General features: G+C 41.8%; 1 protein-coding gene across 1 annotated transcript in view; it reads left to right on the top strand.

Moving 5' to 3' along the window:
* The window catches only part of b4galnt4a (beta-1,4-N-acetyl-galactosaminyl transferase 4a), a 170,640-nt gene that overhangs the window by 130,126 nt on the left and 16,876 nt on the right, over positions 1-23,638 (top strand). The window contains exon 8 of the mRNA XM_086208374.1: positions 10,472-10,550. Coding sequence (XP_086064500.1) covers positions 10,472-10,550 — 79 coding nt within the window. The remainder of the gene's footprint in view (positions 1-10,471; positions 10,551-23,638) is intronic.

Raw genomic sequence — 23,638 nt, 5'->3', positions numbered from 1 at the left:
TTTTCTTCCCCCTGCATCTCTGTTCATACCTATGAAGTGATAGCTTGGCAGCTGCTGCCAGGTGCTGTCATAACAGCTTGACAAGTGACAGTTTAGTCAGATGAGGAACCCAGATAACCCTGTCAACAGCGCCTTTGCTCTCTAACAGCTTCAGGAGCCTCGGGCGCTATAGACAACACCGGCAAGATGGAAGCTCGCTAAGATTCTATAAGCTGAACTGTGCTGAGTCGCATACTGAGCTCATCTGACGCTGTGCTTGACATCAAGTATTTCCGAGGCTTTTGAACTGTTCACAGTGGGATGTGATTGACAATAAGCTGAGGATTAGAGGGAATATTGTTTGAAAGATATTTGAAACTAATGAGTGCCGGCTGAATCTTGTCAGCATGTCAAGATGAGGTCGGAGTTCGAAAAAAAATGCAATAAGGTAAAAAGAATGGATCAATGTAAAGGAACTGTTAGCTGGTTTTGGTACTGCAGATGAGTTTCCCAACATGAAATGTAAAATGGCTGCCATTGACCTTTGACAGTGACTTGGTAAAAAGAGAGCTTATCTGTGGTGCTGCAGCTGGCATTTTGAAGGAGTAGCATTCTGTTCCCAAACTGCAGGAAGTGAATTTACACCCAACCCTCCACAGACACGTGGGCGTTAATATATTTTCTTCCTTTTCCACGCGTGAGTGTGTGTGCACACATTGGTGCGGGCTTGCTCTTTAATTCCTCTCTCCCTTTCCTTCTTCTCCTAACCTTTTCATCTTTCTCTTTCCCATCTTTAGTTCCCTTTTACTTAGACCCTGCAAACATCCCCCCCCCCCCCCCCAAGACTGATGATAGTTGGATGAAGAGATTTAACTGTGCCTTTCCCAGTAACAGTGAGCAAAACCTTGAGGAGAATGACCAGTTATTTCACCGTGAGATCTCAGTATCTATAATTGAATCACTTAAGGACTGCTGGCTATTAGCTGCCGAGGACACTCAAGCATTTAGAGAGGAAAGTATAGTACTTGTGGTCATGACATCACAGGAATACTGATTGGGCATGGTTTAGAGGATGAATGCAGCACCTGCCTCACTGCAAACTAAGTGTAATTTGTGCGTGTCTTCTCACATGCAACTGGATATTTACCTCAAGGTAACCTCCCACTGCTAAAGGTGATTGGTTGTCTCATTATAGTGGTTGAATTAGACATGAAGCCGTCACTGCAGATTGACTTATGTGTCCTGCTTTTCTTTTTCCCCACCATCTGTTTCTGTGAGTGATGGCAGCCCGCTGAGACACAAATCTCTGTGTGTTTGTGTGTGCGTCATGGCTTATGCGTAATCAGGAATACTTTGTGACATCTCTTCAGCTGTGAAAGACTGTGGTATGATTTATTGCATCTGATTGGCAGAGATGTATGGGTACAATCAAACATTGACACAGGATTGCATGTGGAAAATGTGATTAGAGACAGTAATGATGACAGAGTCAGTTTAGTCGAGGGGAACTCAGAAAGAATCCAGTCAGGCAGCGCAGAGGGCAGCTATGCTGACAGACAGCTCTTGCTTCTCTCTCGATTTATTTCTACCACTCATATATTCACCAGATAATATTTGAACTTGGTTTTGGAAGAAATAGTTGAGATAATTGTGAGAAGCGAAAGTGGATTGTGCTGCCACTCATGGGCTCCTTTGGCTAAGATGGTGAATATATTAACCATTGCTGGCGTCGTTGTCCAGGAGCTGGGGAAAACTGAGAGAGCCTTGTTGTGAAACTCTGGGAACCATTCCTCTGCACTTCTCTGGAGGCCTCTCATACCACTGCACAGACAAATCTAGACAACATCTTAGCTGCATTGGACTTGACACAAAAGACTAACCACAGAAAGAACACTCACTGGCCACAGGGACAAGCTAGCTAAGCTACCATCGAGGCTACTTCACTTTGAAAAAGCTAACAAAGCCTTAGCATCCAAAGTGTCCTTGGCTCACCAGGGGGATTGAAGAAGTTTTCTGTCAGCATTCATCTTACATTTTATCAGTAGTCACTGGAATACAGACTTTCCCAAAAGTTCTGGACCTGGACCAAGGACACTGCTTCCAAATAGAAAATCTTGCTTAGCAGCAGGTAGCCTTCAAAGATGTCAAAACTAAACTCGACAAAGAACACAAAACTACAACCGTCCCTGATTCTTCACATGCACAGTTGAACTGCAGCTGTAGTTACAGTCCGATTGAGCCAGTTAACCGTGGTGTTCCACTTGACATGAACAAGGAAGAATCAGATTATTCACAGAAGTATGACTACCTCCAGAACGTTAGGTGGCAGCATGCGCCCTCACAACTGGTGGTAATCAGTCCTTCTTCCGCTTCACCTTTTTTGTCACATACCAAAACAAGTGAACCACAGCAAACAGCATCCCTGGTGAACAGTGAACTTCAATTGAAAGAAAATTAGAGGAAAAACTCCTTAAGCTGAGAGAGCCTAAGTTTTATTTCTATGTCCAGAAATGTGGAGTTTTCATCGTAGTTTCGGCTGACATGTTGATACATAGTTTGATTTCTGGGTTAAACACTGCAGTGGATCCTAGTCACAGCAGAACTCCAGGCCAAGTAGGCATTTCCATGCGAGAGATATTTGATTCCCAAAGACATCATCTATGTATGTTAGTCTGACTTTGCAAGGTATGATTTTAGTCAGTCTGATATGTTTATAAATAAACCCCGTATTAGTGGGACAATCACAATTCACAATTCACATTATTCCAACGTCGTGCAAATACGCTGCCTGATCATTACACAAACACACACACACACACACACACACACACACACACACACACACACACAAAAACACACCCATTTGATACGCCACTGGAGCAGCATGAAGGAAAAACACCACTAATACAGGTGATTAAAAGTTGTTACGCTTCTAGGAGGCTAGCCTCTGATGTTTATGAAGAACAGAAAACCATGTGAATTCTGTGTTTCAAGGCCATTGCACAAATTTAAATATAGATCAAATATAAATGTACCAAGTGCATGTTTACAGTGATTAAACGGAACATGCAGGAGACACCTCCTGCTTTCTTTACAGGATTTACAAAACAGACGCACACAGGACTTTACTGATGCTTTGACTACACAGAAAATTTTAATACTCTATTTCTATTTTTGAAAATAAACAGTATCATTCCAACTTGCTCTACTAATGTGTTGCTGTGTACCACTTTCATTTTTTCCTGTCGGTAGATGTTGCACATGTAGGTGTGTTTGACCTTGATGCAGTTTAATGACTGCAGAAGCACTTGACCAAGATGAAACAACATATGCTTCTTTCTCTCATGAGTACAAAACCTCTGGAGAGAAAAGCCTTGTGAGATGCTGTAACTCTGTCCATGCATTTAGCCCAGTAAGTGTTAATAGAGAATCACAGTTAGGAGAGGGTGAATTGGAGGCGTATCGATGAAAAAGCAATGAAGTTAGTAATGCTATAATGCTATGTTGGATAATTACATATGGGGAAATTGGACGCGCTAGATAGAGGAGAGAAGTCTCCGAAACGATACGGGAGACGAGGAAGAAAGAGATGGAGAGCGAGCGAGGGACGGAGCAAAGGCAGGGGATGGGAGAAAGAGGATTTATTGAGGCTGCAGGGAAGAACAGCATGATAGCTCTCTGATGGATTAAAGGCATGCATGAGAAATGGAACGAAGAGGGGAGAGAGCATGGCAGGAGAAAAGTGAAGTTTGTGCATCTCCTTGGGGCAGCTCTAAACAGTGGTATCATTAATGTCGTCCAGGGGAGAGCACATGCTTAGCGCACTCTTTTATTTTAAGACCACCTGTGGCTATTGGAGAAGGAGGACAGAGTGACATTCTGATAGTATTAATGACAAATTAAGTTTTGGGAGAAAAAAAGAGGCGTGATTCTGGAATAGTGGAAGGAGGAAATTTCTGATAGGAGACAGTGGGGTGATGCCAAATCAGAGAACAAGAGCTGGTGAGGACCAAGGGCAGAGAGTATATTGTCTCCATCACACCCCTCACTGCAAACCAGGTTATTCATACTGAGCGTTTGCAAATGTATTTAAGCTGTTGGTAGGTCTTCAGAGTGTTAAACGGCAGGCTTTTGTGTAACTCTTGACAAAAACAGTCCACCAGCTTTTTTTAAGACACTTGTGAAAGGAGTTTGTCTTTCCGCAGAAAACTATTCAGGCCAAATTAATATTTCATACAAATCCAGCAGACTTTGGGATGATACTCAGCAGGCCGTCTTATGTTATGCAGCCCAGTCAAGCTCCTTTGTCTGTCTCTATCCGTTAAGCCCAATGAAGGAAAACTGGAAATAAAGACTCCAATTAGTCAGGCAATTAGACTCTTGTTTTGTGTCCTCTACTCATCCTCTGAGTCACACACTAATAGCTATTCTTTCCTCTTCCATCTTTCATTTGCCCTTCACTTGCTCTTTTATGTTTTTTTCTCTTCCGGCATGGCCCTCTCTGTACAATCATGTCTCAGTGATATTCACTGTAATGATTTTTTAGACACAGAAAGCATTTGTAATTCCCCCTCTGTTTCTGCTCTTCATTTGCCATTCATTGCTCCTCCTTCATCTTTCTTTCTGCCTGTCTCTCTGTCGCTTCATCTCATTCAACCGAAGCCCATCGCGTCATCCATCACAGCAAGACTGATGTGACCAGTGAACACGCACATATGCGCGCACACATGCGCGCACATGCAAGCACACACAAACACACACACACACACACACACACACACACCTGTCCTTCCTACTTTATGCTTCTCCTGTTTGTCTCTCTCCTTTTCCATGTTTCTCTTAAAAACTTTATGTAAAGACCTTTCAATCACAGATAACAATGTTTAGTATCTTTATTAGGATAAGACAGGATGATGTACTAAAATACATTAGAGCGGGAAAAATAGAATTATAAATGTCCTTTATAAAAAATAAAGCACAGTTTTTAAAATGACACTTTTAAGACACATTTTACAGAACAAATAGAGCCAGTCTGATCTCTCTGGCATGTAAGCTCAGCCTTTTTCGGCTTGACCTAAGAATGTTCGGCAGCAAAATTCTGGGGGGCTTCTGTGATATAAGCAACCCCCAACTTTGGTTTAAAAGTTATGATTTTTTTTAAAAATCAATTCTAAAGTGTACATTGAACTACATTCTCCACATTTAATTACTGGCTTTTGATCCAACACAGCTGAGAACCTGATTGCAAGGTTGAAGGCTCAGTGGAAGCTTCTAGACCCAGGAAAATGGCCTTTGAAGAATATTAAACTAGGTGTAAAATGTTTTGAGTGAGTCATTTTTTTGACATCTGTGAAATTAGGGTTATAATTACACCAGTGGATTTGTGCTGTTAGTTAAGAATAGATCTGGATTTCATTTGAATGAAAATGAAAACTGATATGGTGCATATGAAAAAGGTAAATGGAAAACAATAACGGGCCAAGGATGGAGCCTCGAGGCACTTCAAAGGCCAAATGGGAGGTCGGGGAGTTATTGTCACCATAGACAACAGAGTTTCCTTTCAGAGAGACTGGAATAAAACCAAAAACTAAACCAAAAGTGCCAGCCCAGTGCTTAAGATAAGATTAGACAAAATGGCTTTATCAACTATATCAGGAAATATATAAAACAGATATTTGGGTACTCTCAGTTTCTCTTATAGATTTTTTTTTTCATTAAAGACATTGCTATTAAACAGGCCACTATTTTTTCCAAGACCTTTACAAGGATGTATAGCTTACAGTATATATTATGCTGTAATTATTTAAGACAAATCAATAGATGCCTTTTGAAGGAGTAGTCAGGGAGCTGATAATGACTAGAATAGAGCATTTGAAATATGTCTAATAATGAAATAAGTGAATGGTCACTTAATAGGAGGATGATTTCATTTCATACATGACAGTGGTTAAATGCTCTGGAATGACTGACCTAACCACTAACAGAATGGGTTAAAAGCAGTGGTTGGGGAGCAAATTAAATTCTTCAGTTTCAGTGTGTTAGAAATATAACCATTCCTCCTCCCATTTCTGACACACTAAAACTACTGAAACTGAAGAATTTAAAAGTTTTCTTCCAGTGCCACGTTTTGCCAAATACACTTCTCCTCAGATTTTCTCTGACCAGATTTTGGACCGTCCAGGCTGGGGGTTTTTGTGTGTTGTTTTTTGCTTTTGTTCTTTCCTGAAGAATATCAGTCCTTTGCACATTAAACTGAAACAGAAGGCATGGACACGAAAAATCAATTGAGAGCCTCCAGTCATGAATCCCACAACACAATATATATATATATGTTTGTGTGTGTGTGTGTGTGTGTGTGTGTGTGTGTGTGTGTGTGTGTGTATATATATATATATATATATATTTGTGTATATATACAGTATATATCTCATCTGAGATATTAATAAAATTGTGGCGCGATTGCAAAGAGATATAATGAAATCACTTCTGAAATGTCATACAAAATTAATTGATAGCACAAGTAAAAAACAAAGGCAATAGTGAAGCAAACCAGAAAAGTATGTGAATATGCCTGATGAGAGTAGTACACACTCTGTTGATCCATTTTTGTTTTGTTCAGTATAATACAATCCTATGTGTGCATGTGTGTGTTTCCTTTTTGTTTTCATATTGAGGAAAGAGTTCCTTAAATGCTGGCAGACAATAAAAAGTTGTGGGTGCATTTTGTCTCCGCATCAATGGTTGAATATCAGCAGTCTGGTGGCGAACTGAATCCTCAGCACTGACATTTGTATATTCCTGAGAGAGACATTAGATTATGGTTTTAAAAGACGGTTTGATGAAGGGTCAGGAAATGTCCTAATATTCCTTAAAACCATCTAACGTCATCTACGTTGGGACAGGAACTCAGTGAACCAAAAAAATAGCAGTTTTAGGATTTTAAATGAATGATGCCATCTTAAAATTAAATTGTGTAGAATTAGGACAGTAAGATTGAATTATAGATGTAGATGGCTCTTTTTCAGAACCTTTTCTTGTCTTTGCTGCTTTGTGGTCATCTGCTGATACATAGCTTGAACTATTTGTAAGATTTTGCGCAGATATCTCATAGAGATAATTCAGATGACTCAGTTTCTTCATATATTCAATCAAATTTATGTAATTTAAACTAATCTAATGAGCCTTTTGATTTCAGGGCATGAATCTTTTTTGTATTTCCCATCTCCTAGTTTGGGAACAGAGATGCAGTTCTGTTTGAATCTTTTGGAAAAGGCCAAGCGGTGTACCAGGAGCTTCAAGTGGCATTTGCGTGGGCTGAGTGGCGTTTCAGCAGCTGCACTGCGTGATGTTCCGTATTCATGAGAGGGTAACCTTAGATCACTGTCACTGCTCTCCTGCACCTGCAATGATTTATTAGATACAGAACGCTGGGTGCCCGGATGATGTGGCAGCATTTAAGCATGAGACAACACGTGACTGTCCCTCCTCAGCCTTTGTCCTTCCCTTTCAGCTCGGTCACACACATCAGGGATGGAGGAACACACTGCAACGTATGTCAAAGCAAACTGTAATTCAGCATAGTAGCGTAGCTAAAGTATCGCTATCTATGCATGACCTGAACGGTTACATAAGTGGTAACATTTAGCTTTCCCAGAGAACCCACTTTTTCAAAAGGAAGATCTAATCATGCAAGAAAGTTTTTCTGTTTACTTACACTTGTCGTGTTTCATGTTATCTCTTGCTTTCAAAGAAGATGAGCTGCAGTGTTGGTTTCGAGAGGAGAGACCGCCAAAAGAACAGAGAACGTCAAAGAAAACAGAAACAAAGAAAGAAAATGAACAGATCCATCACATATCTCAGTGAATCAGAGCGTATCATGAATATGGAGGAGCAGACTGACTCCAAAGTTCAGAGTAGCACATCACACAAATTGCCTGGCAGCACTGAACATGAATAAACATTATTTTTGTTTATAGGAGTTTCTTTTTCCAGTTACATTTCACCCTTTGTAAGAAGAACTTGTACAGGGACACACTTCATCGTGGAAGACCACTGTTTAATCCTCTTCTCATCTAATCTAAATGTGAAGGTCTTCCAAGTTGACAAAGCAGAATAGGCATGCAAATGTTATCCAGAAGAAGCGAAAGGATGTAACTGAGGTCAGCAGATAATGTAAGACGCAGGCAGCCAGGTGAGCTGTCAGAACCACATCTTCTGCTTCCTATATATTTACTCTGATGTCATCACTATAAACCATTCAGAACCGTGCAAAATAATCAAATTCTTTCATACTCTGTCTTTTATTCAGTTCACAAGTAAACAGTTTCTAAAATGCTCTGTGTGTGCGCACGCGCGTGCGCGTGTGTATTTGTGAACGACCTCTCTCTCGCTCTCTCTCTCTCTCGCTCCTCAAGCGAGTGTGAAAAGGTGGTGCTCAGCAATTGGTTCACCCAGCTGCCAATCTAGCTGATTGCAGTCATGGGATTGGTCAGGGGGATAGCAGCAGGCCATTTAAACCCTCAGCTGGCAGCACTCTGTCTCCCTTCAGTCTTCGTCTGCAAGAAAGTGCCTGCTCTTTGTGTAGTGAACTTCTTGGAGTTTTATGGTAAAATGTAGAAAGGTGGGCTGCACGGTGGTGCAGTGGTTAGCACTGTGGCCTCAAAGCAAGAAGGATCCGGGTTCGAGTCCAGGCTCGGGCACGGGATCTTTCTGTGTGAGTCTGCATGTTCTCCCTGTTCCTGCGTGGGTTCTCTCCGGGTACTCCGGCTTCCTCCCACAGTCCAAAGACATGCTATTTGGGGACGAGGCTGATTGATACTCTAAATTGACCGTAGGTGTGACTGTGAGTGTGAATGGTTGTCTGTCTCTATGTGTTGGTCCTGTGATGGACTGGCGACCTGTCCAGGGTGAACCCCGCCTCTCGCCTGTAGATGCTGGGATAGGCTCCAGCCCCCCCACGACCCTTAATGTAGGAATAAGCGGAAGATGACGATGACTCTAAATTGACTGTGAGTGTGAATGGTTGTCTGTCTCTATGTGTTGGTCCTGTGATGGACTGGCGACCTGTCCAGGGTGAACCCCGCCTCTCGCCTGTAGATGCTGGGATAGACTCCAGCCCCCCCATGACCCTTACTAATAAGGAATAAGCGGAAGACGACGATGGATGGATGTAGAAAGGTTCTGCTTAGTTTGAAAGCCAGTAACTACAGCCATTATCATATATATTTGTAAATAGAGGCAGGAGGGAGGATCCCTCTTTATTTTATCCTGATTTTCCTGTGCTAGGTTAGATCATTTGTCATTGTTTTGTTTATTGTTTTAGGCACTGTTCTCCCATTTAGCGAAATAAAAGTGGCTTTTTAGAACACTGCTTACTTGGACTGCTGGCCTTCCTTGGGAGTCTGAAGAGCGGAGGAACTACCTATCATGCTGTGTCTAGGTTTCACCTGGCCCGTGGCACAACACGCGGTGTAATTCTGGTGTAAAAGAAGCACGATAAGTGCAATGTGTGGTGACGTAGTCATGCGTATGCAGTGTAGTTTGTTCATAGTAGGTTAGGGTTGTAATTCTAATGACTTCATTCGCAATCATTTAAAAATATTATCTTACAAAGCGGAATGTAAAAGAAAGTTTCGTACTTTTGCTCTGTTCAACAATGTTCATAAACCCACCTTTTCAAGGGACCCATGGTTATGGGCACTCTGCCATTCTCTGTTACTGTGGGTAGATGAGTAAAGGGCCAGTAGGAGATAATAAGGATTTTTTTTTTTTCAAAATTTTGAAACATGTATGCGTGGACTCCCAGATTAATAAATCTGGAAATAATCATAATACTTCCACTTTAACATGATCTTCCCCCTTTTTTTTGTAACAGGGTTGCAAATGAATATGCGGTTATGTGTCATATCAGAGTCTGCAGAGCAAATGAATGATACGGCCGGTGCGTTGGAGGACATGTCTCAAAAGTGTGTGTGAGTGTGTGTGAGTGCTTGCACTTCACCACGTCTGTACTACACATGTGTGTTTTGTGAGCTAATGGTGTGTGGACCAGTGCCCTGGTTTCTCTCATTCAGCAGCAGATGCTGGCCTATTATCCGTTATGTGTTTTTGATTGGAATAAAGCATTGTCACTTGGTGCGTGTGTTTTTCATCAGTGCCGTGGCCAACATCAAGCATTTGATCAGACTGATCTCAGTCTAACCAGGAGTTCTTTTACAAGTGTAGAATATTGATTTATATATTTGTACCATTGATTTCCTCCTTCACCGTCCCAGATGGGTTTTATTCAGGACCTGAGGCTGATGATATCCTGGCTTATACTATGTTTTTGGCAGCACTTAGTTCTCCACCAGTACAACTTTTACAAATCCGTGTCATTTTTTAAATTATAGGTAGGGCTGACACAAGAATAATCATTAGGTTTTATTAGTAGTGCGCTATTACCGTTTGTTTGCATCAGGTATCTCATAAATGCTGTCTCATCCCTCCTCAGCCTGATGTCCTCCAGAAGATACTACTTTGAGATCCTCCACAAGCAGGATGACAAGGGCTCTGATCATGTGGAGGTTGGGGTGAGTGGAGCCATGCAAATAACAAAACTATTTTCTTTCCTGCTGCTGTCTCTTCATTTTCCTCCCTACAGTTGATGCTCCATCATTTGAAAAGGCTTTTACCTGTGCGGACACAGTTCTCTTATTCGTGTTGGCTTGCGTTTAAATTTGTGCTTCTTAAAATTGTTGAGAAATGAAAGCAAACATTGAAAGCGTAAACCCACACACACACACACACACACACACACACACACACGCTGCATTATATTGTATTTCACTTCTTTTCCTGGAGCTCATCTGGTTTCCTTTTTCCTTCATTCCATCACTCATTATGTCATCTCTCAGTTTCTCCATCTCACTCTACCAACAACCACTCTTCTCTGCCTTTCCACCTCTCTCTTCTACTCTAACCTTCTGCTTCCCCACCCGTTTCAACGCTGCACCATTTCTTTCTCAGTCGTGTGTGTGTTCAGCACCTTAGGCAAAGCTCAGAGATGAGTGGGGCTTCATTTCAAGTTGAAGTCTCAAATGAGAGCCCACATGCCTCGTGTGTGCCTGGACTTTGAGTGGGAGGACTAATGATAAAAAGAAATCGCTGGTGTGTGTATAGAATGAATATCTCTACAAGCTTCTGGTTATCATCACGGTGACCGTTATCGGCAGCAGCAGTATTGCTGCAGTGCTTCTTTCTTTCACACAGTTTGCATCGCATTTGTGTAGCTTCAAATGTAATGATTTGTACTTCTCTTCACTCATTCTGTCTTTATCTCCCCTCTCTGTCGGAGTGCCTCTGGCTACTGTCCTCCACCTTTATTTTCCTTTACTCCTCTTTATTTTATTTATATATCCCTTCTGTCCTGCTTTTTTTTCTCTAATATTCTATTCAGTATTCACCACTCCTTAACCCTGGCCACATTTTCCATTATTGTCTCCTTCTTTTCTCTGTCTCTCTCTAGTCTATCCAGTCTCTTTAGTGATGTTCAGCCAGGATCAGCTGCCATGGTTTTTAGACAGGAGTCGACAGAATGATGTGAACTCTGACAGCGCTGTGGTTTTAGGAGGATCACACATAAACACAGCAGAAGACTGTGTGTGTGTGTGCGTGCGTGCGTGTGTGCGTGCGTGTGTGTGTGTGGCTTATTCAAAAACTTGGTTTGAGGTGAATTGATGCAGTCAGCTTGTAACGATAGAGCTGAGTATCAAAATGTCTCTCAAGTACTGCACAGTTGCAGAGGGATGTTGTGGGTTCTTGCTTTGGTGTTATGATGAATCAGATCAAGACTAATGAATTATAACTGCAGTGGCAAACTGATTCCTTCCTATTTTTGTGGAAAATCTACAACCCCCTCTTAGGCACCTATGTGAAAGGTTCCGGGGGTTAGGGGACTCCTGTTGGTGTTCAGCATTAGAATATCCAGAATCCTCTGTTTTCAGTGGGCAGGAACTGCAGTGAACTTCCGCTCAACCCAATTAGCATCATTGGTCGTTCCTGGTTCATGAACACATCATCATCACATTGCTTTATACAGTTTTTTCACGCTGGGCATCTTTAAGAGATTAAGCATTACTATTATCAGTACTCCCTTGATGAAATACTTTAACTGTATTCTTATCAGCTTTGCTTATTTTTCAAGAGAAAACAGTGAAAGGAGTAAGAAACCAAATATAAAGTTGCTTTATTTTTTCACATAAAATTTATATAAATGATATAATAACAGTCTTCAGTAGCACCTGCGAGAATACAGTTTTAAACAAGTCACTATTATAGACTCTATAATGTGATGATGTAAATTTCAAACACTGGAGTCAATAGCTTGGTTTGCATGGAGCCTAATATTCCAATTAGAATTGGATTAGAACCCAATAAAAATGTTCCATATAAACACCTCAATCTGAATAAAGAGGCCTAAACCGAATGGAATTTCATTCGGTTTCACAGGGGTAGAATATTCCTTTTCCCAAACCGATCAGATGTAAAATCTTATCATGTAAACGGTGAAACAGAATGCTGTCAGGCTGTGTTCTTTCTGTGCATGCTCTGTCTTGACTTAATGCGCAGTGACGTTTCCTCACTTGATAAAAACGGCGGCTTCCAAGCAGCAGTGCACGCAGAACTGGTCTTTGAGAGTTATTTTTAATGCAAACTCTCAAAGACCTGAACATTATGGCACGCTTAGACGGTAGGAAAACAAGAAATTCTGACCTGTTCAAAAAAGTCCACGAAAAACTCAACGAAACCGGCATCGACCGAAGCATCGAACAAATTAGAAACCGCTGGAAAACTCTGAAGACCGGCTACTACAAGGCTAAACAGCACAACAACAAAAGTGGATACGATCCCACAAACTTTCCGTTTTTCGAACCGATGGACGAAATTATGGGAGGATGTTCATTGGCAAACGTCGCTAACCACGGAGTGGATGTGGGTTTTGAGGAGGAGTCGTGTGATGGGGAGAGTTCTCTTAACGCTTTTGTGAATGCCGAATTGGTTGGAAACGAGGCGGTACTCTGCACTGCTACCAAGTCTATACAAAACAATTGCAACACGCATAATACACGGAATGGGTGCTCTGACGGTGACTTCATCCGGAGCCATAAATCCATCAACCAGTCCACACAATTTGGTGAATGAAGAGCGCTTCATCCGAAAGTTTTGTTTCCATTCAAGGTCGGAAAATTCCAAAAGTACAACGCGTTCCCACCGGTCTTTGCTGTGGACCTTCATCTGCAGCTTTCTGGTCTTCGGAGGGGGAAAGGGCAGCACGGGCAAACACCACGAAATAACAACAAAAAGGCCCTCTTCTGTACGCCGTCTCCTCTTCCTCGCTTCCAGTAGAAGCGCCTTCGTATCAAGCTTTTGCTTGAATAAATGTGGCAACACAATCGCAACGACTGTGCTGATCACACGATGGACCTCCATCATTGATCAGTCACGTGACGTTTACATCGCTCTGCACGTGACATACAGCCGTACAGTAAAACGGCGGATCCGATTAAATGAAGTGGCACATGTAAACACCAGATCGGAATAGATCACGTCACATGTAAACAGTTGACCCAGACTCTTCGATTGGAATAATTTCAATCGGAATGAAGAAAAAGTCTGCATGTAAACGTGGCTACTGTGACTCCTGCCCTGCCACTGACCAAGCATCAGTATCAGAGGAATGCAAGGAGAGAAATGGTTCTTCAGGTTACTCAGTCTTGCTATCAGCTGTGAGCGTGCACAGCAACATAGATGTACATTTTCCCACCTAATTGTGATACATTCTTGCTGGATGTTGCGAAAGATGTTTTTACTTGTAAATGGAAATGCTTGTGTGTGTGTGTGTGTGCGCGCGCGTGTGTGTGCGAGCGACAGACAGAACTGACTCCTCCTTTCACACCAAGATATGACAGATGTGAAGAAATGGCTTAATCAGACCTGCATATTAGACACCATGTTTATGAAATTACAATGAGGAAAGATAAAGAATATCTCACGGAAGTAAACAGAAAGTCTTTTTTTTTTATTTCTTTTTCTCAAAACAGATGCAATCACTTTGCAGGTTATCAGTAATTCAGTTTTTCGTCACTTAGCCGCAGGTCCATTTTAATCAACTAGGTTTTGGTATCCATGTCTTGTTGATATGGTGATTGTGTTGGCAAACAACTCCTTGTTTACTTGTCCAGCAAACATGGAGCAACATTAGCATTTCAAGTTGTGTTTCTGGCGACTTGGTGTATGCAGATCCAATATTGGTCTAAACCAACTCCTGAGGGAAATAATGAGCTTTATTCAGCTGTGGAATGCTCCAATTTATATTCAGGAGCTAAATGCCAACTTTTGGAGGTTGGCATGTAGCTCAGATGCACGACGTCAAGGATGAAACCAGACTGAGCTCTCCACCATTCATCATGAGCTGCTCCTTTCGTAATGTACACATGCGGCTATTTTTTTGTGTTTTTAATATAAGCTATGAAATGGAGTAAAAGTAACAAAATAGAACTAGTATGCGTCAACCCCCCCCCCCCCACCAAAACCCAACCACCTTAGAAGCCATCAAAGTGATTTTTAGGGGTAAATGAAGCGTAAAAAAAAAGTCGTGCAGTAAATCAGGGATGTGTGAACGTTACACTGTCTTACTTCGACCCCCGTGTAAGACGGAACACTGAAATAAATTTCACACCTTGACAAAAATAGCAAATTTACTGTGACCGGCCCACAACAGCGTAAGCCCAGGGCTCACATAAATCTGCAGGAAGCCAGGCACTCATTTGTTAAAGAGCAGATAGCAGGGATTCAAACCTCTTTCCTCCGTGCTCCGTGCCAAGCTGTGATTGCATGGTCAAAGGTGTGCTGTTCCTGGGGGAATGCATTTGTTTTGCGGCGCTGGTTATAAAGAAACAAGAGGGAGTAAATATCTGATAGTACACAGGCGCAGTCTCACCATTTAGCAAGATAAGAAGCCAAGCTCTATCTGCGTTGGTCCCATTGTGTGAATGAATTAGGGAAAGCGGCTGCAGGAAGGAAGAATGTAAGCAACATTAGAGACAGGAAGAAGCAAGTTAGGAATACACTACGCCTCCCCTCAGGGCATGGCAACAAATGTATTTGTATGCACAGAATGAGCAGCAGCCCAATGAATGAGGAGATTGTTGAGCTGTCGGGATGAGTAGTCACATTACCTAACCTAAGCTGCACTCTGAGTGAACCTCTCCATTACACTGCGTCTGGCCTGGAAATGTCATGTCATGACACACGACTGAAACGACTGTCTAAACCAGGCCCGTCTCGTCTGCACATTTTGAAGGGTCAAGCAGAATTCAGTCTTCTCTCTTTTACTTTTCATATTTTAATCTACATTAGCCTGAGTAGCCATCAGCTGCTATTTATAGTCGACTAAAAAGTACTGCAGAGATGATGTATTTTTTTGTAGTCCAAGTTAGCGTCACCATAGGTTCCCTTTTCCAAAACCTAATGGGATTTAACTTTGGAGTTGGATCATTGTCAATAGTTGGTGCTTTGGGAAAGTAATGTTTACGAGATTTGTATTTATTGTTTCGCAAACTAATCAAATGGATCCCACAGTTATGATTTTTGAAACATAAATGTTTTGTTAGAATTAGAACGCTAACATCATACCATGGAAAATATTCATGAGACACATGGCTTCATCGCCACAGAAACTCCCAGCTAACAGCAATCTTCCTCTGTTTTTGGCGTGACGGTGTAATATCCATGACAACGCCTATCAGTTAGTTGTCACTTGCCAGCCTTTCTAAGGAATTTAAAGTTTTAACTTCAACAAGTGCTGAATATTTTCTTGCAGTCGAACAAAAATTCTATAATGTGCAAAGCTAATAGTATCTACAAACCTTTTTTTTCAAGCATTCCACTAAAACAACGGCTAACTTAGAGACAACAGAACTGCATGTTTGGGAGAGCTCATTTATTTCTGGGTTTTAGGACTCATTACACAATAAACAATAATGGAGAAAACATCTGCTCTAAATGAATCGTGCCCTGAGATGATCTTGGCTATATAAGATTGGATTTTATTGATGAAGATAAATGAACAACAAGATAAGATGATAACAAGAAAATATAGATACAGATACGATGAAAGGTGACTGATTGAAACTATAAAACAATAGCTGCTACATTACCAGCTCAGGTAGCTCAGGTAGCTGTCAGCTACGACAAGCCTCGTCACAAAGATTGAATGTGAGACAACTGACAAATAACATTTTCACCCAGCAACTCTCAGTCTGTATCAGTCCAGCAGAAATGACGTGGAATCAGCTGTGGCCATCATGATATCAGCTGTCGTCAGCATCAGCGTTGATCACAGCTACATGCACTGAGCAGGCTGCCAATACTGCTCGTATACGCAAGCGCAGAGGGAAGGAGCTGCATCCTGTAATAGAATGTAAAGAATATTCAGCGGAGTTTCTGCCTGCCCGTGACTGAGAGAGGCTGACATGTCTCTAAGGGGTGAATGCCGCCTCGCCATGACATGCATGACCTCCAGGCATGATCTGAGGGGCAATCTCTGGTTCAGGAAACCAGCGATAACGACAACTGATTTCACCAACACTCCTAATTTCTTCACGTTTTTATTGCTATGAAAGCCTGCAAAGGCAATAAAAGCTCGGGCTGCTGAGATCTGAAACCTCCCAGCAGAGCAGCTTAGATGGTAGAATCAATGACAATCAATGCATACACCAATGAAGACACAGAAAAACGTGATTCAAATTATTCAGCTAAACACGAAAATGCATTTTGTGACCCCCCCCCCCCTGCCAGTTCCACCACAGCATCTAGAGTTACAGTGAAGATAAACATCAGATCAAATCTGTAGCGTTAGAGGGAAAACGCCGGAGTGTTTTTTTGAATGAAGATTTAGCTAGCAGCAGAAACACAGGGCCATTCACCGGCCTAATGGGAAATGCTTGCTAGCCAGGTGCAAGAATAAGTGTTGGCCGTTAAACGTTGTGATTGAGAGGAAGAGAAAGAAGAGAGGAAAACTACACCTTAATTAGTAATGGCAAGTTTATGGAGCGGCAGGGCTGTAGGATTTAAATGCAGGATTTTAATGGCAGTTTCATTGCTCCTGCCAGGCCAAGTGTCAAACTATCCACCAATTAATACACACGCCTTTGTATGCACACAGTCCCACACCTTCTCACACCCTTGTCTATCCCACTGCTGCCCACTCATGGATGTAATCACACACACACACACTAACACACAGACCTCTCCACATCTGCCTCATGTATAAATCAGTAGCGGCCCCTGCAACCTGGAGCCAGCTGTAAAAGTATATTGTGTGTGTATTTTTACTTTGGAAATAAATTAGGCTCAGTTTCTCACCCACTTCATTGGCCTTTAGGGTTAACTAGTGCAGCCGACATACGGAGTTGTATTCTTCGCCTCGATTCACTTTTCAGTTTTTATGGCAGGCCTCTTTACGAATATGCTTTTTTGCCATTTTGACGTTTTCTTTTCCTCCTTTACTTCAGACAGATTTGCTGTTCTCTGCTTCTAAATGACTCTCATAATGCCTCCGCAACGGCAACAGCAGTTCAGATCAACCTTAGTGTGAACAAGCATGAAGTTGTTTTTAGCTCAGATCATTACTGAACATATGGCTGCATAAAGACAACTTGAATTACGTCGGACGATGAGTTTGAGTGTACAAGCTGACTTTTTTGAGCGTTTTTTTTTTTCTTTTTTTCCTGTGGTTAATAGTTTGTGTCTACGGGGCACTACTAGCTTCCAGCTAAATGTATGTGGCTGCCTCTTTCTGCATTCTGGAGTCACAAAAAAATGATGCAGTTTCAAAAGAGATGTCTTTGTGAACTCAAAACACCTCGGTGCTCATACTAAAAATGTAAAATATCACATTAAGTAAATCTTTGAAAATATTTCAAATTCCTTTCACCCTCATCATTTTTTGACAACCGCTGTCCCAAGAGTTTATTTATACGAGTGTATGAAAAAAACTAGGAACTTTCTCTGATTGATGGGATGGTGAGATGCTTTTAATTCTTTTAATAATTTTTGTCATTTTATCCTCTTGGGGGCACTATCAACGGCAATCAATATCCTTAATGATTATAAAGTGGACATCCACAGCCTCTCTCTTTCGTCTCTTAATGAGCACTAACATGAACTCATGTTCTTGGTGAGGACTTTCTTGCAATCAATAATATCTAATCATAACTGATAACTCTCATTCACCTCAGTAAGAAAACAGCTGCTGAGAAAATATTGGAAGTCGAATGTTTTTGTCCCTCTTCTTATCACGCAGGTTCGATCCTAGACATTTTAAAGTGCACCGTCATGCTCATTAATTAAAAAACATCAAACTTACTCAAATTCACGTTCATATTCTCAGGCTGTATTTCTAGATTATCTTTTCCTTCTGCAGTGAATTGTACTTGGATGCTTTCACTTAGGGATTTCGATTCATTTTGTCACCGAAGGGGTTTTCAAGCAACTCCAGTTTAACTTGGTGAACTCGGAGCACGGAGCCACTAACGTATTCAGGTCAGGATGGATGTGTCAGGTTACATTCTGGTGATGTATTTTATCGCTGGATGCTTCATGTGCCACTGGCTCTGTTAGTGCTAGCATATTAAACCAATTTCACATGTTCAGTCAGGTCTGTGCTATCATGCTCACTCAGTCCAAAACCACAATTTTCTATTTTTAATCTCTATTTCCTCTCAATTTGTATTCAGCTCAGGTGTGTTGTTCCTGTCTTATCTCTCTGTCACGTTGACCGAAGCACCAGCATGCTTGTCCTCGTCTTGCGTGAATTAAAAACACCAACCCGGTGTGCGCCGTGTAGGCTTTTCTCCATCATTCCCCTGTGAAAATGTTAGTGTGTTTTCCCACCGAGAGCACAGAGCATTGCTGCAGACACTCTGACGATGACGTGCCAGTAATTACTATGGCTATTCAGCACATTTGTCTTTCTCAAACGTCTGGTCTGAGAGACTGTGGCTTATGTTTAATTCAACAGAGAAAATCAAACAAGCCGTCTCCGTATCCACCTCCTCATAACTCTCACTATTGTGTTCCTTTGTCCGCAGGCGAGACATGACACGACATGAAAAACAAACCTCTGTTTTCATGTCAGTGGGACAGGGAATGTAGTGTGGCATTTATCCTCTGGCATGCAAGTGTTAACTTCTATTTAGTTGTCAATTGAAATGAAAGCGTAATCTGTCAGGAGCCGCATGCCCTCTGTTTTTGGGTTGATCTTTATTTTTTTCAGCAGCTTTTTTTTTTTCTTCTTGTCTTTGTAGCCATTCATCTACATTTGAACACCAGCTGTCTTCTGCTTTGTCGAGACCACTACTTTTTCCCACATCACGTCAGTAATTTTTTTGCCAGTAATTTTGTCTTTCATTCCTTTTCTTGACTGCTTGATTGCTAGTAAACACAGGATTGCACTTCAGGTCAGTTCGGAGATAAAACTCAGTCTCTTTCACATTTGCATGTTTTCTAAGGAAAGTGTAGTGAGTAAACACTACAGTAGCAGCAGTTTTCCAGTTTCCAGAATTGAATGCTAACTAATAGGTGCTAGTTCTACATATTGCAATAATTACAGACACGCATAGTGGTATTTTTTACATATTGCAATAATTACAGATCCAGTTGTGTGATAAAATGTCATCACAAGTTTTTTGCTACCGTGGTTGATGGTGTCAGCGATGTCAAGTGATAGAAGTCAGAGCTCTGAAATTATTCCCAAGTTTGTGATCATTCATTTCAGAGTTTGACACTGTCCAAATTCATCTTTCTCAACTTGGAGCTCGTTTTTTTTTTTCTCAGCCACCGAGTTTCTTGAACACGGCAGCAGCACAGGATGACAAATGGCAGTTTGAATCATCCAATAAGATTTATCTTACAACAAACTGCTTTCTTTGAAACGTTGCTTTCACCAGAACTGATGTGTTTTTTGTTTTTTGTTTGTAATAATGTTGATTTAGATAGGTAGAACTTCTTTTTTAATTTCTGACTCAAAACAGCAGTCAAGTGCCCGTATGAACATTATATAGGAAATGAGACTTAAAACACGGTCCTTGCTTCTCTTTCAATTTTAATGATGGATGACTAAATCATTGTCCTTCTTCCTCAAAGTCGTGTTTTCAAATGTTTATCAAACGCTATGAAGAGGCCTCTGGAGTCTGAATTAGTCAAATGAAGTAGAGTTCTTCCAAATTTAAAATCATTTTAGACTTCAATCCCCTCTTTGTGTTCCTGTATTATCCCTAGACAATGTTTACCTGTTGAGCTGCAGCTGATGAGAGGATGTAGAGACTTGAACTGTTTAAGATACCGACATGACTTTATTTCTCACTTCGACAAAAGAGGCCTTATCACATCTCTGTCAGTGCCAGGAAGGCTGTTGCTGACTTTGGACACTGGCTGGCTGCAGCATGCAGCACATGCATCAAACCAACACTTCTTGGGTTGAGAGATTCTTATTTGAGTTGCTTTTTCTCTCACTATCTCGTGTGTATTTATCCTCTGTTTCGCATCTTTGAGTTGCACAAACAAAAAAGTCTTCGCTAACATATCCCTCATCCTCCTCTGGAATGTGGCACACGACTCGTCTTGTCCATAACTTCACGATATTTAAGTCCAAAGTTACTTTCAAGTATTCCTGCATTGAAACATCTGTATCTATGAATCAAATGCCTGCTGATGAAATGAAGTAAGTTTACCCATGTCATTTCGACATCCACCCCCCGCCGACTCCGGCGTATTAGATTTGTAATCTGGAACAAGAGAGAAAACAAATAAATCACTCCGGGATGTTTTGTGCCCTCAAGTGAACCTGTGGACACCTTCAATATGTCTGTTTTCAGATTAGTCATTATAGGGTCTCGTGAAAGAACCAACCATTCATGTCTTTAATTTGCTTTGCTTGAGTGACAGAGATTCACGTGTGTTTGTGTCTGTGTGCGCGTGTGTGTCTGTGTCTGTGTCTGTGTGCGCAGGCGGGCGCTCACGCCCCACATACAGACAGACTGCATTCCTCCACGGTGTTGGGGGCGGGGGGGTGTCACTTTATCTGCTTCTCGCGCGACACCAGCTCGGTCTGAGCTACATGTGCTTGTCTTTCAGGGGATTTGAAGCCAAATACACCTGCTGTTCTCCTGCTGTTGACAATTTTTCAGACTTATCAGCTGCTCTGATGCTCTGTATTGATGGTTTTAACTGGACCACATCGTTGTGATTTATCCATTTAAATATGTGATGATAGAAAACAAGAAAGAACATTACACAGCTGTATTGATTCTAATACAATGAGACAGCATTTGTAATCATCATTATGTTTAAATACCACTAGATAAGGGTTCCTGCTGACTCTGGTGGTCAGTGTAGCAGCTTCACATCTGTTAGAAAAGCCAGAACACATCACGCCCAGTGTTTTTGAGCCTTAAGTTATGAATAGAACTGTTCTTTTTAAAGACTAATTTAACATCCAAAAATCAAATCATTCCTAATTTCTTCTGTCAGTGTGTCACAGCTTTGATGGCATATTAATGGTTTTATGAATAGATCATAATGGAAGAAGAAAAGTTAGCCTTCAGCAGGAGTTTTGGTGGCACTGGAAAGCGAACGGCATGATTGGGCACCCCCTCATGTTCAAGTGGTGTGATTCCAGACAAACAGCAAGGGATGGATAAAAACAGAATTATTTCAAGTCAAGTCAAGTCAGTTTTATTTGTATAGCACCAATTCACAACAAAAGTTATCTCATGACCCTTTACAGGTAGAGCAGGTCCAGTACCACACTCCTTCAATGAATGTACACCCAACAATTCTCCATCAGAAAGCACATCCTGCAACAGTGGAGATGAAAACCTTCCTTTTAACAGGCAGGAACGTCGAGCAGATCCAGGCTCACTGGGGACGGCCTTCTGCTTTGACCGGTTGGGGGGAAAGAGAGCAGGAGAGCGGGGCAGAGACAAAGACAGATAATGGAGGAAGACAGATATACAGAAGGAAAGGGAGGGACAGAGATAAAGAGAGAGAGAAAGGGGGAGAGACTGATGGACAGACGGGGACGTGAGCAGGTGGTGCTACAGGTGGAAGCTTGAGCCTATTCAGGTCTGCAGCCTCCTCCAGCAGCACCCAGGATCTGGGATGTGAGGAGACTGAAGGCTCCGGAGAAGAAGACAAGTTAGTAACACATATGAGTATGATTTATGTATAACATATAGGAGGACAGAGAGGAAAGAGAGGAGGAGAGAGAAGCCTAGTGCACCATGGGAGATCCCCAGGCAGTCTGAGCCTATAGCAGCATACCTAAGGGCCAGCCTCAGCAGCCCAACTATAAGCCTGATCAAAAAGGAAGGTCTTAAGTCTGCTCTTAAAGGTAGAGAGGGTGTCTGCATCCCGGATCGAAACTGGGAAACAGTTCCACAGGAGGGGAGCTTCATAGCTGAAGGCTCTGGCTCCCATTCTACTTTTAGAAACTCTAGGAACCAGTAACCCTGCAACCTGGGAGCGAAGGGTTCTAGCTGGATAATAGGGGACTATGAGCTCTGTCAAATATGAAAGTGCCTGACTGTTGAGGACTTTAGAAGGAGAATTTTAAATTCTATTCTGAATTTGTCAGGGAGCCAATGCAGAGAAGCCAGTACAGGAGAGACATGGTCTCTTCTACCAGTTCCAGTCAACATACAGGTGGCAGCATTTTAGACCAGCTGGAGAGTCTTTAGGGACTTATTGGAGCAGCCTGATTGGAGGGTAGTCATCCAGCTTGGAAGTGACAAAAGCATGGACTAGTTTTTCTGCATCGTTTTGAGGCAGGATGTGTCTGATCTTAGCGATGTTACAGAGATGAAAGAAAGCAGTCCTAGAGATTTGATTAATGTGGGAGTTAAAGGACAGATCCTGATCAAAGAGAACCCCAAGGCTCCTTACAGTAGAGCTGGGGGCCAGGGTGATGCCATCCAGGGGACCTATCTCATTAGATAGGGCGTCTCTAAGATGTTTTGGACCCGGCACAAGAACTTCAGTTCTGTCAGAGTTTAATAAAAGGAAATTATGGGTCATCCATGTCCACAGATTGAAGGAAATAAACACAAAAGTCAGCTCCCTTTGACACAGTAGTCTTCATCTTCACAGGATGATCGCCAATTTGAGTTGTAAACGTTTTAATAATGACATTTAGAAAAAGCAAGTGTGCTTGTCACACAGTCTGAGACTCCTTCAAAGGCATTTTGAGAGTTCCGACTTTTTAGGGCTCATTCAAAGGCAGATGTGTCGTGTCAGTGAATACAAATGAGTTTTTGTGTTTCTATTCCTTATATTGTGGCTGACATAAATCCGTTTGCGTAGTGACATTATGGGTCACAAAAATTAACTTCAAGGAGAGAATGGCCACAAATCTGCAAACCTTAACGCGTTAAAATTCACTTTAATCTAAATAATTCGCTGTGTCCTCCTTTAAGCATGGTTGTCTACCAAAAGGCCTGCATCACACGCATCACGCAGAGGGTCGTCACAATGCTTCTCATGTGTCTGTGACGGCGGATTCGACAGTAACGCAGCCAAATGCTGTTAACAGTCCGATATTTCCAACACAGCAGCTAAC

Source organism: Aulostomus chinensis, chromosome 7 (assembly GCF_037954235.1).
Source record: "Aulostomus chinensis isolate RoL2024-O1b breed Wild chromosome 7, RoL_Achi_v1.0, whole genome shotgun sequence".
NCBI classification, from domain to species: domain Eukaryota; kingdom Metazoa; phylum Chordata; class Actinopteri; order Syngnathiformes; family Aulostomidae; genus Aulostomus; species Aulostomus chinensis.
The sequence above is the reverse complement of the archived record's forward strand: the minus strand, read 5'-3'. Positions and strand labels throughout refer to the sequence as shown.